Below are 18,846 nucleotides of genomic sequence, written 5' to 3' on the forward strand. Positions count from 1 at the left end.
TTTATGTGATCTCATTCTTGTCCTTCCCTCTGTTTGTTTCATATCATCACATATTTTGTCATGTCAGAATTTAAAATTTAAGCTCTCTGTGTCAAGACTGTCTGCAAAGTTCACTGATTCTGATTCTGAAAAAGCAGTCAGAATAGTACAGCTTAGGAAACTTAGAACTTTGCAATTAAAATGCTTTTCTGTCCAACAGAGTGTCTCCATCATCTTCCAACTCCAACAACAGTGAGCAGAAATAATAGACATTTTTGTATGAAATGGACTCTATTATTTTTATTAAACAGTGTTACACATAGAGGTTAATTAAAAAAGCTACAGTTCATGAAATATGTGCCTCTAGCTAGAAGATACAAATCTAGGCCAATTGTCATTGTATCTGTTGATGCTCAGTCACTGTAAAATTTTACAGTTTATTCTCTGATATACAAAAAACCAAACATGCTTTGTTAAACATTCAGTACAGCTCACAGCATTCTACTACACAGCTTCATATAGTGTTTTAGTGCAAAAGGAAGTACAAATATAAAAATACTGAAGTTTGAATTAAAAAAAAAAAAAGCAAGCAAAAAGTGAAGTTAGAGATGAGTGTCCGCTATGGGTATTCTTCTAAGCTCTACAATCTGGGAGTTAGCCATGCTGCTGCCATCCTGGCTGCCATGGCAAGAATCATTATCACTGACACTGAGACCTGCACCTGGAACAGAGAAGCCAAAAAAAGAGTTGGTGAGAATGCAATACTGAAACAGAAATGGTGATACCATGTCCTGTTACATAGCTGCTCTACTTCATTCTGATTATTGAAATTCTTCCCTTCCCTACAAGAACATAGCAAATTTTCTTTTCTTGCTCAACAATTCTGAATCCACAGATTGTAACACTAACTGACGTAGTTTTGTACCATCCAGATATACTTTTTCATAATTACACTGTCAGTCACTTTAATTGTCTCAGTAAATGGTACAATAGCTATTCAGAGGTTGCCTTGAAATCACAAAAGCATAAATCAAGGCCTGATTTAGGCTGAGTTCATGGTCTGACTGTCAAAGTCTGCTATTTCCAAGAATTTTTTCATGAAGAATTGATTTTTAATGATATACTTTCCCTGTTAAACTATAGTTCCAGCTGTTTTAATAGGATTGTAATTTCAACATGAGAAAAGATGCTGACTAAATATTCTTTAAACCCACATTTGGCTCAGGCTCGTGTTTTGTGTTTTTCTTCTCCTGTGAGAGAATACTAGACTTTGGCCTATGGAAACTTCCAAGACAAGCCTGGAAGAGACCTCAAGAGGTCTCCTTGTCCATCTTTTTGTCCAAAGAGTACTGCTAGCCAGTTGCTTCCTTGTATTTTTGCAGCCGATTATTCATGTGAAGGTACATGATCCTGTACTTGATTTTATGAAATGTGCATTTTTTCAGACTACTTCTTCACAGAGTATCTGTTGGAACTATAAACTTCAGTGTACTTTCATCTTCTTCTGTCTTTGCATTGTAGAGTAAATCCCACAAAATACACAGCTCTCATTAGGCATTACAGTGCTTGGGCTTCAAATTTATTCAGAACTGCACATCAGTGTAATTGGGCATGATGATTTCAAAACAGACTAGTGTCAGATATGATCTTCCAGCAATGTCATTTACAAATAGCCAAAAGCTAGGAAAGTTATTCAATTTGGAGAAAAGTATCTGATCTGTAACTACATTCAGTTCAAAAGAGTTACAGAGGAATGACATTTGGCTCAACAAGCCCTGAATACGGTATACTGGGAGAGGCAAAGATTTCCATTTTCATACTAAAAGGTATCTTCAGAAATTTCTATCAGCTGTACAATGGAATCTGCTCTTTCCCTCTTAGCTGACATTCCAGGCTTTGGCTTGTTTGACAAAAGAAATTTAAGCTGTTGGAGCTACCTCATAATTTTCTATTCCCCCAATTGCTCCACTTCTAGTAATTTTTTCATAATCTGCCTCCTGCCAAGTAGAAAAGAAGTTAGGAGAAGGGGGGAGCAGTGGGAGGGAATGTGGATGCTCACTTGCTGTGAGAAGTCAGGCTGCAATCTTGAATATGGAGATGGGTTCAGAAAATGAGAGAAGCTGAAGGGCTGGAGCAGGTAAAAGGCCTAGGGGGCATAACTACACTGAAACAGAGTTTCCTGGAAAGAGCCTTAAGCTAGCAGAGACCTGTGTAAGACCTTCCACTCTGCAGAACTCTGCAGGCCTTCCAGAATAAGTCTGGAAGCAGTCTAGATATGAGGCCCTCAACTCATAAGCAGTGCTGCGTGAATACAGCCGTATCGCATCCGGACAGAAAGTGGGTATTTCTGCACCATGATCCTTCTCACATCTGGTTCTGGAGTTTGGGTAGGTGGAGTGATGCTGAATTCATTCACATCTGCTAGTTTAGACATGCTCTTGTGTCTGTATGACCCAAGGTCTTTAGAGACCTGGGATTACTGTCAGATATGACAAGAGTAAAGAGCCATCTGATGGACAGAGATACCATAATAAAGACATGAAGATTAGGCCCTGAATCATCAACATTCTTATTTATAAGCTTATTGAAGACAACCAAGCCATACTTACTCACTTATAAAGTTACATGTATATTTGAGCTTTTCTTTGAATCATGGCCCTAATGACTAAGCTGTTTGAAAGTCCTGGGAAAAACAGCAATTGCATCAGGAAATGATTTGTTTTTTTTCTTAACCTCTCTAAAACTGTTTGTTTTAGAACAGAAACATGAGTGTAAGGAATGGTAATAGAGAAGGCAAATCAGACTGTTGTATGTACCATTTGATGACAGAAGAATAAAGTGAAGTAAATGATATATTTTAAATGGAAAAATGTAAAATATTTCTTATATAGCATCATTAATATTGAAACTTATGCTCAAAACCTTTATTTAGGCTACAAATAGTGTGGATTTCAGAAAGGAAAAACATAAATGATTGAGAACATTTACAACTTTCTTACACAAAATTTTCTTTTTATGTCCATGAACAACCAGACTTCAAATTGTAAGGTGACCACTGAAGGCTGGGGTTAGAAAGCTGCTTCTCTTGCTGGTGATTACACTGCAATTGTTTAGTATGGGGTTTCTTGAAGAATCTGCTGCTGGTGACTGTAGAAAGATCAGATACATCAGACACTAGACTAATCTGGTATTATACCACATATATTCCTAAATGTCTTATGTGCATGCTTTGTGCAAAGTAAGAGAAGATTTTTTTTGTTAAGGAGGTTCTCATCAGGAACTTGGTAAACCTGAGACTGAAGTGGGCTACTTTGGGTTTACAACACCCTCGTTCTGCTGCTGATGCAAAGGCAAACTATTTAAGAGCTGATCCTTTTTAGGAATGAAAACTGAAATGTAACCAGGATACTGAACTACTAAACAATCGACAGACCAGGAAGGGTAGGACTGTTTACACGGTGCAGTTTCACAGAGTTCATAGGTCCAACTTGTTCTCAGATCACAGCAGAATTTAAACACAGTCATGTCCAAAAAAGTAGGTGGATAGTGGGTAAGTAGCCAAGAGTGCTACTTTTCCTCAATTTGTGAAGCAATTATTTCAAGAAGAATACAAAAGAAAATGAGGCCTTTCTTCCTTTCTTTTTGTATCAAAGGACTAGCTATAAACTGAAAAGTCACAGCTTGCTTTGTAAAATCAGCAAGATCCCTCCAGTGACATCTACCGGTTGAAAGACTTGATCAGCACATTCCTATACTCAGTGAACTCCAGTTGTTATCATTTAATTGATAACAATTTAATTGATGATTTAATCACAAATTTTCACTAAAATATTTTAAGGGAGATGGAGATTGCTTTGTAATTACAGTACCCATACCTCTAGGGAGGTTTTTTATCTCATGAGCACTTGTATCTTACTTTCTGAATCACTCATGTTATGTATTGTATGTGTAAAATGTATTAGAAAGAAAATTAATATGCTACATAGACAGAATTTGTTTCTTCTTTTAGGGTCTTGACTCTACAGAAATGACACTGTCCTATCCTCTCTTGATACTGTCAGATACATATTTGGAAAGTACCACGTGGCCAGCCTGGTATTCTCAGCTCTGACCTACGAATGGCCCTTACGAACACCTTCCTACACAGATTAATCATCAGTCAGAACGAGAGGGGCTTAAAGCCTCTTGTAAAGGCTTTGTTATGTTTTGCATTGACATCTCACCTAAAGGAATAATTTGGCTCTGTTTTGTGCATCGCAGCACAGGGAGAAACGGAGCATTTGTGATAGATGGGAGTATGGGTGGAAGTGAAGAGATCAGTCAAGTTATCACATGTTTATGGTATTCATACTTCGGAGCAAAGTTGATGGGCAGCTTGCTGCTTTGGGACAGATTCTACCTCTTTTTGTTCTATTGGCTCCCTTTTTAACTACCCAAGCCTAAACAACATGTAGAAGTCCTTAGCTCTTACTAACCAAGAATCATTTTATAGTGGGCTTTAGCCTAAATTACTGTCCCACATACACTACTCTGATGTCAGTCTGGAAGGTGAGGGTCTTATTAAATTGTCTATTAACATAAACCTTGCAAAAGAAATCACAGAGGCAAATGACATCTAGTCCAAAATAACAGCTTTTTTTTAGTTAATTAGAACAATTAACAATAACTAATTAGTAAATAATTATCCTTTTTCAGTAGAAGCCAAGCTTTTGAGTCTTTATAAAAGCCATAAATGAAATAAAATAAAGTAAATCATTTAAGCCAAACTAATTACCATCCAGACCCCCCCTCCCCAAGTTTTTAGCATGTATCAATTGGCAGGACATGTCCCTAAATTTTCTTTCCTGCAGTAATCTTTTTGTAATTACCTTCACACAAACTGCCTTGGAGCTAACTTTCCAAAGGTTTCTCACAGTATAACAGAGTTCAGGTGACATAGCACAGTGAATCTTAACTATTTCTTTCTATATGGACATGAATATATTTGATGGAAAGGAGGAATTCATCGATAGGGCAGTCAGAGACCATGGTTTTATGATACAGGAAATCTAGCTATTGGATTTCTGGCACCAAATAAAAAATGTTGTGTCCATATGATGCAAAGTTTGCATAAAGCAAGCATAAAAGCTGGCTAAGAAAACACTGTAAACTGTAAATTTTTTTCCAACTAATTTGCTAGAAATGCAGTTGGGTGCCTTCACCTGATCCAGTCTGTATTTCTGGTTAATCTGTAATTAGATCCAGTATTAATGATTACGGAACCAAGGGCTAAGTGCATAGTTCTATGTCACATTTCTTTAGCAATAAGGCCAAGTGTGCCAATGCATCTATTTGTGGATTGGCACTGCAAGTTGTAATTTACCAAACTGTTGCAAGTTTAGGAAAAAAATTGTGCTGCGCGGTCTTGATTTTTTTAACCTGCATCATTTCAGTCTTTCAGTTTACAGCATGGCCCCAGCCATGAATGCTTTAATATCCCTGAGAGTGGCAAACTGCATTGCTAAGGTGGGGCATGAGGACAGGAATGAGATTTTAGCTTTGCTGACAGCAAAACATATCTGCGAATTATACCCTCATTTTCACTGATGCTGGCTGCCAGATTAGGCCTTGGGCTATAGACCATGAGCATAAATTAAAGTAACCCTCGGACTGCTCCAAACTACATTAGCGCAAAGGACGGATGAAGTGTAAAAAGGCATAAAGACATTTCTGCATATTCTTCTGCTAATTAGTGTTGATCCTCAGCCAACCTCTAGAATAGGAGCTAATGTTTTAACATAGCTAAGACTGAGTTTGGTTATAGATTAACAGTTTTAGGGAATGACAGAGAATGAACGTTTCTTTTTCTGGTTACCAGAGGTAAAATTCAAGCAGTAATAGAACAAGCTTTCCTATTTTACCACTATAACCTAAAGCCATACCTCTCAGTTTAGGAGGTGACAAAAACAGTTAATGTGGTGCAAAGCACCTTCTACCTACTCTCCCAGGAGCTGGGATGAAAGAATTCTCAATCTACTGAAATAAAGTCTGGTCTAAAAAGGTTGAGAAGCACTAGGTAAAGTAAAGGACTAACAGAGTCCCCTAAAGAGAGGGCAGCAAGAGGCATCTCAGCTGCCCATACATTTTAGCCCATTTAGAGAAAGGGGTGCTGGGCTTTTGGTTGCTGACTCCCACTACCTTCTTTGAGCTGAGACTGGTTCACATCACCTGATGAGCTGGATAAAGGCATCAAACTGAGAGAGTGAAGTGGAGTGGAAGGGCAAGGGGAGAGAGACAGGAGAGAGAGAGGGAGAAGGAGACAGGGAGGAAGAGGAAGAACTCTCTAACCTGAGTTGTGGTTTCATAACAGTACGAATACCCATGCAAGAGAGCAAGAAGAAATGTGCAGCCAGCAGGCATGAAGACACAGCCTCCTCACAGTGGCTGCTAGCTTAACTGTACCATAAAACCCAATTCAGACTACCGTTCAGTGAACACTTAAACAGCAAAAGCCTGTACTATACAAACAGAGAAGAAATCCCACTTTCTACCACCTTTTGCCACTTTTAATTGCTTCCATGCAGTTCCCTCCCTTCTACTATCAGAGGCACTTTGATTCCTTAGAAATGCACTGAACTGGATTGGAGAGCAGGTGAGGCTGAACCCCCCCCCCCCCCGCTATGTTTTTTATTTTTAGTAAAAAGCACATTTTTTCTTTTGAAGTATTTTGTTGAGCTACAGCCTGGATCTGAGGCATTAACTAACAAACATTTACTTTGGTGGTTAAAGCTGCTCTAGCCACAGCACCCCCTCTTCAGTCTGGCTTGTTCAAACGTATGTGGGGCTGGAATGAGACAGGACCACTGGTTTGGTTTAGAAATAATCCTTTTCCCTCCTGTAACATTGCTGAGGGCACACTTCGGGCACAAGACTGAATACTGGGATAAAACAGACAGCTGATGCTTGAGCCAGTAATGCAAACAAAAAAGTTCTTCTCAAACTGTGCCCTGAGGTGTATGCTTTAAACCCTATTCATCCAAAAGGCTGTCCTTTTCATCCAAATAAGAACAAATGATAATAAATTATTAATAAATAAATAAAAAGAGCATTCACATAATATTCAGGCAAAAAAATCAAGAGTTGCTTTTAGACCTACTTCCTTTAGAAGGACGGGGACAAACTAAGGATGGAACTTGGAGATTTATAAAAAATCATTAAATGCTAAATCAGGTTGTGTTGAATTATATTAACCACGAGGTTTAACTGCTGCTGTTGCCTGCTAGATTGGTCCTCATGATTTAAGGCTTAGCCTTCAACACACTGCATAGTGTTTACTGCAGTGAATAGGCCAACTGATATCAATTGAGCTGCTTAAGATAGGAAACACTATGTTTGATGAAGGGAGTGTTAAATATGGATAGCTTCATATCTTATTAAAAATCTTCTGAATTATCTGGTTTCCTTTAAAATATTCAGAAAGTGGAAAATGAAAGATAAAGTAAAAGCTACATACTTGGGTACTTAAAAAAGGGTTTACAGATCTAAGTTTATACATCCAGGTTTCAAAGTCTTGCCCAAAATCTTTAACAGTTTATTACATAGCAGCAGACTGCAAACAAAGTATATGTAGGCTGTAAAATATCCAGGTAAAGCAATAGGAAAATACAAATTTTGTGACAATGTGTATAAAAATTCATATTTCTTAGCACTAGGCCAGTTATTTATTGTCCAGTTATCTTCTTAATTAAAAAAATTAAAAAAATAAAACCACTCCTCCATTAGCAAAATTCTCAGTCTTCCACCCAGTTTGACCTTTTCCAGCGATATCACTGAAGGGAACGTAACTCCTGAAATTAGCAGTAAGCTGTCAGAGCACTTAACCTGCTAATTTAGTCAATATCTTGACGTTGTCTCCTTGAAGGCTCCAGGATATTCCAAAAGATCACGCAAATGGCCTCCAATCACGTGCCTAAGTACCTTACCAAGCACGTCCCTTTGTATTCCCCCTGACGCCTACGGCCATGGGCTTGGGTTAGTATGTGCCAGATCTTACCAGGTGACATTCTTTTACCATTGTCATCTGTTATCAGACATTCCCATGTTTACCTATCTTTGAATCAGGTTTCACTTCATTTCTTCTGCCTAAAGCCATGCCTGGCTATCAATTTATATTATCATTTCTATCATCATTTCAATGACCTAAAGTTTTGCTGGCAGGCATTGGTGAGAGAGAAGATGAACAATATTTAACTGAGAACCCTGAGGGCAAAGACTGGGATTTTGAAGACTTGAACTCTAAGGCCACTGAGAGGAATCTGATTACAAATGATTTGTTTTACAAGTGTAGTTTGAGTGTAGGCACCTAGAGTGACCTCCCTCCCTTGTGTTCTCCAGCAGCTTTGTGAGCTAATCACTGTTGTCTGTTGTGCTTGGGCAAAAGTTCATCTAGTTTATCTTTCTAGGGTAGACCATTTTTCAGGCTCAAATGTATATTTGGCATGGAGAAATATAAATATAAATATTTTGTCCTACACTTATGGGGAGCATCAGTATTTATGAAATTATGCTATTTCTCACAAATATATATAATAAAGATATGTACACCATACATACCATATATATGCACTGAAAAAGAAAGCAACAGAAGACAAGACCATCAATGTCTTGGTGGAGGCAGGAAGTTAGCTATTTAAGTATTCACAGAAAAATGTTCAAGCCTCCAATTTGCTGCTAATTTCTGTAGGTCTGGTTATCATCATGACTCAAACTGTATTTTTGCAGACTATCTTTGTTATTTTAGATAGTCTGCACAGTATTTTTAGTTCATGGAATAATAGTTCATTTGCACTGGTAATTAGATTGCATTAACAGCAACTGAATCTCATGGAATGGTGACACCATTAGAATGAAGAAGAACATAGCAATCTTCAAGAAACAAGGAGAAGTGTCACTCACCAGTCTTTAAAGCAAATATTAGGTCATCAAACTCCTGTGATTCCTCATCAGCAACCAATGAGCTGTTACTAAATCCTCCAGAAGGGTGGAAAACATTGTCATTTTGTGGACTCTGTGCAAAGGCAGCACTAGCTTGACTGGCAGGCTGCAAGGATGCCCTCTCCCAGTCTGCCGGCACCTTTAAAAAGTTTAGAAAGACACAGAAATGCAGTAATTAAAACTACAGTATACAAATAATTTACATCACTGTTTAAAATCCTATCTTGAGATAACAAATTAGAACCTATGACCAGAGCTGGACTCAAGATCAAGGTATTTGGATTCAAGTATTCTGTGACTTCTCTAGTGAACAAGGTAGCCTAATTAAAAAAAAAAAAAGCCTAGAATTTGATTACAAGTCATTTAACCTTGTGTTTATTATGCATGGCCTAGCTGGCTCCAAAAGTTAACAAAATTTCCCTATTTCTGAATGTTGGCCTTTAGTATGGAGAAGCTTAAATTAAAGCACTGAAAGGTTCCACTCAGAATATCCCTTCTCACTCTTCTCTTACTGCTGCCTCTCCCTTCTATAACCACTAATCATAATTACTTTTCTGTCCATCATATGATCTACTGTTGGCAGCCCACTCTTTCCGAAGTTTACCAACACAATCTTTTAAAGTAAGTTATCAGACTTTGAATGTGCTGGCGTACAGCCCAATAGTTTTGATATTATCCTTGCTAAATTACTTCTGCGACTTAATTTTAAAGTGGAGCTGAACGAAAGACAGAATTTCAGTTCATGAAAAAAGGCATTTTTTGAAAATCTATTTCCTCCCTAACTGTGATGAAAAGTCAAAATACTGAAGTCTCAAAAATTGTATTTTAGGACAATCAAAATAGATTTTTTTTTTTTGGCTCATTGTTCATCCACAGCTTTGAGTGCAGGATTGTGAACACCTGCCACATGGAGCTGAGAAGCCATGCTGTCCAGTAAACTGGGGAGTCAGGCATCACCTTAAGTGAGAAGATGAGAAGCCTAAGAAATTTAACAGTCTGCCAGGGGGCAGCTGAGAAGCATTAGCATCCAGACAAACGCACAGTCAAGCAGATAGAGGAATGGGCAAAACAGCCGGCAGGTGAGCAGGAAACCAGGCTGTCTGATTTCCACCAAAAATATTAGTACAACTGACCTGTTTTGTTGAAATATTTCAATTGAATTAAATCAGTATTTTTGCCAGAAAAGCTGTTCAACTGGAAATTTTTTCAGCTAGCTCTATCAACATGCACATGTACACAGCAGCAAAAACAAACAAACAAACAAAAAAAAGAACAATAGCAATTAGCAGGTGGTCATCTCATTCCTGTGTGTTACACTTCTGTATTACCACTTAAATCTCCAGTACGTTTTTAATACACAGGGTAATGAGGACAGAACATCCATACCTCTTCCATAGCACTGATCAGGTTCTGAGTGGACTTGCTGATCTCTCCACCTGCAGGCGGCAAACCACTGCCATGTGTGAAAAAAGCAGATCCAGCCGCTGTATGTCCATTCATGTCTACAGTATAACTTGCTTTCACAGGACAACAAAGTTGATTGTGTAGGATAAAATATACCACAAAGACATAAAGACCCTGAAATACAGGGACAGAAAAAGAACATCAGTGTCTGAAATGAAGGCATCTTCGATCAGATTTGGAGTCCAGTCATGGCAAGGTCCTGTATGCTGTAGCAGATGCCTCTCCTCACACTAACAATCAGTGCTTCATAGGGTTGCACTGAATTTTTCTAGATAAAAAGGGAAGATGTCAGTGTCAATCAGGGATTTGGAAATTAAAAGTAAATTCATATACTGAGGCCTCCAGCAAAACATAATCCCTCCCCCCCAAAAGCAGAATTATTAGAAATTATTATTTGGTTGAACCACACAGTTGCAAAGCAAAGCCAAGATCACAACAACAACAAAACCAACTCAAGTTTCACAGCTGTCATAACAGTGAAAATGCGAGTTATGGACTGCCTTTACAATAGAAGTTAGCAACTGGCCCCTAACCACAATTTTGTGTTCTCTTACTGACCTGCTGGCTCTTTACATTCTTGCCCCAGCTTCAATCTCATGCAAACTGCATTGCTGCCATCACAGATACCAAGTCGTAGTTATAAATTAGATTCTCTATGAGATCCACTAATTCAATAGTCTTTCATTTGTGATTACTACAAAGGCTCTACTGTACACCTCTGCAATTCTTCTTTAAAACTTGCTAATTTTGACCTTTAGACTTAGCCAAGAAAAAGTATTCTAACTACATCTTTTGTTTGCATAGAAACCCAATGACTGAACTTCTGAATATGAAATCTGACTTTCTCTTTTTGATCTAATTCTTAAATTCCAGAAATACTGAGGTAAAATAATCAATTTCAATTGGTTAATCAACCAGTTCAATAATTAATAAAGACAGGGTTAACCAAGAGATTACAGAAAGGAGACTTCAGGATTCTTCCTCATTACTGCAACACAATTAAATTTGCCTTGTTTTCATAGTTCACATTGTCCTCAAGACTCCCGAAACCAATTGTACTAAACAGAACAATTTACTGGAAAGGTACCAATAGGCATGAAAGTAATAACTGGGATTATAAACAGCAAGGAGTTTCACCTATTTATATTGGGGAACTCCAAATGGAAGCAACTTTGAATATACATTGAGCCTGGAAACACTCAAGCTATATATTCATTCCCACCCGTACAAAACAGACAACGTAAAATAACACTTTATGATCCACAGATTCATAGTTTTTAATGACAAAATGGTCTGTAATAACAGTCTAGTCTGAAAAGACACATAACAGAAGTTAATGCGATTCAATGAGATTACAATCTGAGCTGGTCAAGCAGTATGGAAATAACCTCATACACATCCTATAAAGTTATATATATATATACACACATATATATAGCTCTATGTGTTTTCTTTTCTAACAGCAAACTGAAAAACAAAAATATTAAAACTTATTTTAAAAGAACATTTTCCCACTTTTCCAGATTATTGTTTTTTTTCCACAAAGATCCAGAGCACTGAGAGACTTCTAAAGGAAACTTGTGATACATGCAAATACAGTCCAAAAAGCTGAAATACATGTTGCACTTAAGAAACACTAAAAAGGAATTAAAATATCCTTTCATTCTATACACAAATCCAAGGACTCCCATGTAGGTCAAGCACAATGGAACCAGCAAATGGATTTTTTTAATGTAAGTTATTTAATGGATATGAAAAAGGATAACAATTCTAAGAAGAATGGATAACAGTGACACTACAGAATTCTGAGAAGCCTCTGGCATTCCAGTCTCTAAGGACCTAGTCATAAAAGTTACACATACATTTTAAGAGGGTTTGTACTTTTCAAGCAAGTCCATAAACTGAAAACAACCAACACTCCACACTTCTGTCTTTCTGAACCACAGGAACATAAAGCACTGATATAGAAGGCCCGTGTTATGTCAGATTCATATATATGAGCCTGAGTGTGGATGTTCTTCCAAAGGAAACAGACATGGAATAGAGTGCCACAATTACCTCTTTAACTAGAGCAACCAAAAAAAGAAAAGGACTGCTATATTAGGGAGTAGATACTTGATTACACAGCCCCAAGGGCAATTAGATATGCCCTCAACTTAAGAAATCCCAAAGAGACAGGCATCTGGTTGCTTGTTAGCCTGAGCATCAGTCTCTGTTGTTTTTGTGACTCTATTTATATTCTTCAGTACTTAAAATTGTAGTTATACCTGAAGATACCTGATGTGGAGCTAAGGCCCACTGTAATAAGTCCATTGTGATAAATGAACAAAACCAGATAGTTCGCAGTCCATCCAGAAGTAAGATATGCTCAAACAAGTAAGTGAAGGACAAAGCATAAAATGTACATATATGCATCAGTAAGCAGTTTCAGTGGCCACTGACTAGTGACCTTGTTTAATTTTCAGTGTTTTGAGATAGTGCTATTTATGAGGAACTACTATTATACCAGAGCCACAGAAAGACACTTTGACACCCAAAGCACCCTTGCCTAAGTTCCTTCCTGCTGCCACTACTCCTGGCTCTTACTGCTGTGCAGAGATACAGACCCTTTTCCTAGAGACAGCATTGCTTAGATACACTTGCTCCCAATTGGTGCCTCTTGTTTCACTCTTGCCACAGCCCTCAATTCATCCATCTAGATTTAGAGAGAGACTGACTAGATTTGAGCTGTAGAGTTCAAATTGTAAACTGACCTTTTCTGTTTCATACTAATGCACTCTTGATACAGGAGCTGGCAGCAATCATACAATAATTTGTCAGTTACCCACAATACACATTTTCCAGTTAAAGATACTTAGACTCTGTCTTGTCAGGCCAAAGCCAGTAACAAGCAGCAGAGAGATGAGTTTGAGGGACCAAGGAATCTGTGCAGTATGACCTTTTGAGATTTCCCTGGCAGCCCCAGCAGTTGTTAATATTGGAAGCTGAGAAGTAATTTCAGTCTGTGCAGTTCAGAGAACTCCCATATATTGATGCATGCTAGTGATGAGACTGTTCCTCTGGGTCTTTCCATAATGAGTGAATTGACTCAGGGAGGTTAACTCACTTGTTTAAGGACACAAGGAAAGTCACTGACTGAGTTAGCTAAGAGAAACAAAAATTCTGAGTTTTACTTCTCCCACCCTTTAAAAAATTAGAGCACTGCCTTCCAAACATAAATTTATGAAACTCTTTCAATTATATCTAAGAAAACCAACACTCCTAAGTAGGTTACATCAGTTACAAAGGAACTGTATTGTTGGGTAGAAGATTACTTGCTTAGCTGGAAAAAGGGTGGATCCTTCTTTGACACATACTCCTATCGAGATCTAGGGGGTCAAGAATATATGCTCTGTACAGATGAGTTGCTATGTGCCATCACTGTTGTTTTGTTTGAAGTATCCGAAGTGTGTTATGGTCTTATCCAGACTACTATATGCTTCTATTAGAAACCACTGCAATTGCATTTTGAGATATCAAAATAAGGCAGATGATTCTGCCTAAACAGTACTGAGTTCCCAACAGTCATAAACACTATGACACCATGGATCAAGTTGTATTGATCTGTGCTTACTTTAGCACTAGCAGATACCAGGTTGTTTACTTTGAAAGAGCACAGGAAGTATGCATACACCCAGGTTGTGTCAGTGAACCACAACTTTCACAGTCCTAAGGGCTTTTTTTCAAAAGCACTACTTTGAGAATCAAAGTAGCCTTCATTACACATGTGACACTCATAAGGTTCTTTTCACTTATTCCGTTAATACTGTGAAAATAGTCTTAAAATACTATAAAATAAGGCTGTTAGCATGGTAATATATGTTTCACTATGTTTATCATGAATTGGTTTGGCCATGTTGACACCACTGTCTTTTAAGCCAGCCTGTAGAACCTAGCTACTTATGTTTTAGTGGATACCAGCAATTGCTGTTCCATCCAATACTTTTACAGATACATAAGCACAGTCCTTGCTGAATTGGACCAACTATGAAATACAGAGAATAGTCTGTTTCTGTTGACAGGCCTACCAGACTTGCAGGATGTTCAGAGAAGATACCTAAATCCTCCAAAGGGATCAAAGGAAGTAGGTCTGGGTATATATGGTCTTTGGATATTAGCAGCACAGATAATGATATCACTATCAAAAGTTTCAAAATGTGTGATAGGTATTAATTCCTTATTCTTGAGAAGACTTAATTCCACAGCTTTCATGCAAAAAAATACAAGTCTTCCTAGAACCAGTATCCTCTGCTATTGCATACAAATTCAGAGCCACTGTCCTCATCTCACAAACATGAGCAGGGTGGCCAAAAGAAACTGTTTGGTTTTGGAGTGAAATGAGTGATGATTGCTACCCTGCAAAGCCTGACCCAGGGATTCTGGAAGAAGATAGAACAATTAAGCTAAAGAACTAGGGCTTTAGACAATTTATCTGCAATATTAAATAACTTTTGTGGTTTGGGCCCACAGGACTACTTACAAAGCACTTAATCCCATGTCATTTACAGTTACATTATCATAGTAGTATTAATACTCTTGCTAATGTTACAGCAAAAGATAAGAGGGAAAAGTGTTACTAATACATCTCCCTTGGAGAAAGAGAAGAGTAGTACTTCAAGCAGGCAAGTAGGCTGTCACAAAGGTGGAAGGACAGACAGCTTAAAATTCTTCTCAAACACATATGGTGGTTGCCTGAAAAATGTGTGTAAGCTATTGTCACTACTGGCTGCTATTTATTTTACTGGCATGTGCTGGTGGAAGACAACTCAGCTTTTGTTATTTCATCATAGCAAGTTGCTTTGTACTTCTCTGTTTATCCACCATATCTGCTCTTTTGCACTGTTATATCAGGGAAAAAACTCATCCACAAAAAAACAGAGCTACAACTGAAGGAATTCTCACACGGCAAAGTGTCCACTGGGGACCTTTTCAGTCCGTGCATTGGGAACAGCCTTGATGCTGCTCTAGATTATGCCAGACACTTCACTAATCTCTACCTTGGACTTACCATGGATAAATCACGCTTGAGCAACCCACCTGCCCTTTATGATGGAATGACTGGTCCAGTGGACTAAGGGAGAGCGATGAATGTCCTCTACTTTGACTTCTGCAAGGTTTTCAGCGTGGTCTCCCACAGCATTCTTGCATCCAAGTTAGGACATTGTAGTCTAGATGGGTAGATTACTAGATATATAAAAGAAATGCGCTGGATTGCTGGGCTTAAAATTAATGGTTTATACTCTTCCTGGAGGCTGTATATAAGTGGAATTCCTCAGGGGTCTATACTGGGACCTATTATGTTTAATATCTTTATTAACAACCTGAAGAAGGAATGCACCATCATAAAGCTTATGGCAGGTACCAAACTGGAGTGTAGTTGTACACTCAGGAGCAGGGCTGCCCCTGGCAGGAGGCAGGCAGACCTAGACAGGCTAGAGGAGTGGGTTGACAGGAATCTGAAAAATTAATCAAGGACAAATGCAAAGTTATGCACTTGTGAAGGAATAATCCATTTCAATAGTACAGGCCAGGGACTGACAGGCTGTATACAAATTCTGCTGAAAAGGACCAGGGGTCCTGGTGGCCAGCAGACTAAACATGAGTAAACAGTGTGTCCTGGCAGTGGTGAAGGCTAACAACATACTGGGCTGTATCACAGAAGCATAGCCAGTACATCGAGCAGAATCATCCCCCTTTACTCAGCAGTTGTTAGACTGTATCTGGAATACTGGGCTGGGTTTTGGGTTTCCCAGTAAGATGCTGATAAACTTGACCAAGTCCAGTGGAGGGCTATCAAGACAGTCAGGGGCTGAAGCACTCACCCAGTCAGGACAGGCTGAGGGAAGTGGGCTTGTTCAGCATGGAGAAGGCTTGAGGGGACTTAATAACCCTAACTGCTAGCAGCCTTTCAACACCTAAGGGGTGGTTACCAAGAAGACAGAGGTGCCTTGCAGAAGAATGAGATATATTAGTTCTAAACCGAAAAAGAGGAGGTTCCAAATGGATATAACGAAAACATTTTTACTGTGAGGATAATTAAGCACTAGAACAGGTTACGCAAAAAAGCTGTGAAAACACTGTCCTTGGAGAACAAAGCCCTAGGCAAACTAGTCTAAAATCAGTGTTGACTGTGCTTTGAGCAGAAGATTACAAGAGACGACCTCTTGAGGTTCCTGCTAACCTGAATGATTCTGCACATTTGTAGAAGTCACAGAACTCAAGAGACTGCAAAGCTAAGAGGCACTTTTATTCATCACACTAGATCTTCTACCAAGCACAAGAGAGCCGAATTTAAAGGTCAGGACCACAGGTTTATGGCTTTTGACTGCTGTGTCTGCAAACATATCTGAAAATACTATTTCTTGCTTCTAGTTTTCAACTAAAAAGCATATCATGGCATGGCAAAATGTAATTTTACTGCGTGGCCTTTCTGGTTAGTGTTACTCTACCTGTCTTTTCATCCTCAGTTTCAATATGGTTAATAGTTCTAGAAATTCTCCTCAACAATCAGCACACATTGCATGATAATTTTTGGGCTGTAGTTACTCATATTTTAAGCTTTCTACTTTCTTTAGAGGAAGAAGAGAGGTTATTCTGCTACCTTTTATAATTTATGGGAGGGTTTTGTGCATGTATGTGTGTGAGATATGCCAGTTCTAATTTATTTAGTTTAAATTACTGAAGTTTTGAAATGCAAAGACATAGTTGCAGGAAGCTAATGAATGAAAGAAAAACTTCTGTAGCTGTCAACAAAAGAACAGAACACATTTTATACTTTCGTGAGATTACAGGCAATCCTGGTGCACTGATCCACATTTGACGCTTGAATTCTTTCCCTCTCTCTCTTCATCCTCTAATTCTGCATGTTCTAAGTCACTGTGCTGCCACTGCAGTATGTCTAAGTTTTGTAATTGAGAAAACTCTGCTAATAGTAATGAGAAAGGATACAACAGGCTGTAGGCCATCAACAAACCTCTTCTTTACCTTTTTTTTCCTCATTGAGAAGCAAGATGGCTACTGTCTTCCAAAATTTTAAATTGGTCTTATAAGATAAAAGACTTTTATTGCTCTAAAGAAAACAAACATACCAACACATTAGCTATTTCTTTAGTAAGATATATCATACTTCTCACGCATATATTTTCAGCCGAGGCAGACACAGACTGTGCTGAAACTGAAAAAACTGTTTTTCCAAAGAGAAGTGGATTCAAATAATGCCATTTTAAGACCCTCCATAGGCCTATTTTCAAACCCATCTATTTGAGGGGAATGGCTTTTCTATTTATAAAACTAAAGCATCTGTGCAGGACTTCTGGTAAAGAATTGTCATTTTGAGCAGTTCCCTCAACCTATTTCAGGGTGTTTATCAGCACTAACAAAAATTCAATGCACACTATAGGTGCATTCTTTAGCTCGTATTTTAAATAGGAAAATTTCATTCGATAACTATTATTCATGCGACTATATAATCAAAACATGCCTTTTCAAAAGAGGGCATTGTAAAGTGAAATCAAGGCTTGTAAGGGAAGACAGTATCTTTTGTTAGACCAGAGAAGGGCCTCTATGTCCAGAACTGGTTCTTTTTTTCTAACTATATCCTTAGATCACCATAGCTACAACATGACTATTATTTTTAAAGTTACACATCTACCGGTGCCAGTTGGTAAAAAAAAAAAAAAAACAAAAAAACCCAAGAAATCACACAAACAGGTGTCTCTTCCAGCACAAGGGTAGCACTGTCATTACTCAGATCAGCTTTTTGAGATTAGCTGCCTGAAGTCACTGTAGGGGCAATTTTGCGCGATGGTTTATGTCTTGGTTAGTTTCACTTCAGTGTTCTAGTTTTACTGAGGTCAGATTTTATCTTACTCTCTAGCTGGACTTTGCTAACTTGCTCTTAGCCACCCGTCATAGAAAGTCCTTTGCTTGTCAGTTTTATGGTCAGGTTTTCTCTCCTCTCCACTGCTTGTGATTTCTCGGGTGGCTGTCAATGGGCACATGTGCTGTTGCCACTCCTGGTGGCAGCTTCTTGGCTGATGCTTTTGCAGCTTAATGCCTTAGCTGACTTTTGTGAACTTCCCTGGGGATTTTACTAACTTACTGGAAGTTCTTAGGTTGTAGACTTTTGTTTTCTTGTGTAGTTTTTCATCACTGGCCAGTCAAAGCCTGCTTTGGATTAACACTGATTTACATAACAAGTGCCTACTGCTTTGGGGAAAATTACTGGTCTGATTACTCCAAATAATTTGCATGTCTTAGCATGTTCAAGAAGGTAGTATCTACATTGCAAGAAATGACTCACAATCTTAAACTATATTCAGGAAATATAATCAGGACCATCATACAGTGCATGATATTAGTTTGATACTGTTGTGTTTCTTAATCTCTTTT

The 18,846-nt window shown here is 38.3% G+C and overlaps 1 protein-coding gene across 1 annotated transcript in view; it reads right to left on the minus strand.

Moving 5' to 3' along the window:
• Positions 1-264: 264 nt before the first annotated feature.
• The window catches only part of LOC112991965 (adhesion G-protein coupled receptor V1), a 294,714-nt gene continuing 276,132 nt past the window's right edge, over positions 265-18,846 (minus strand). Inside the window, exons 91-93 of the mRNA XM_064499907.1 lie at positions 10,339-10,530; positions 8,914-9,091; positions 265-700 (exon numbers count right to left, since the gene is read on the minus strand). Of these exons, the coding sequence (XP_064355977.1) occupies positions 582-700; positions 8,914-9,091; positions 10,339-10,530 (489 nt within the window). The 3' untranslated portion in view covers positions 265-581. The remainder of the gene's footprint in view (positions 701-8,913; positions 9,092-10,338; positions 10,531-18,846) is intronic.

The sequence above is a fragment of the Dromaius novaehollandiae genome, chromosome W, assembly GCF_036370855.1.
Source record: "Dromaius novaehollandiae isolate bDroNov1 chromosome W, bDroNov1.hap1, whole genome shotgun sequence".
In the NCBI taxonomy this organism is placed as follows: domain Eukaryota; kingdom Metazoa; phylum Chordata; class Aves; order Casuariiformes; family Dromaiidae; genus Dromaius; species Dromaius novaehollandiae.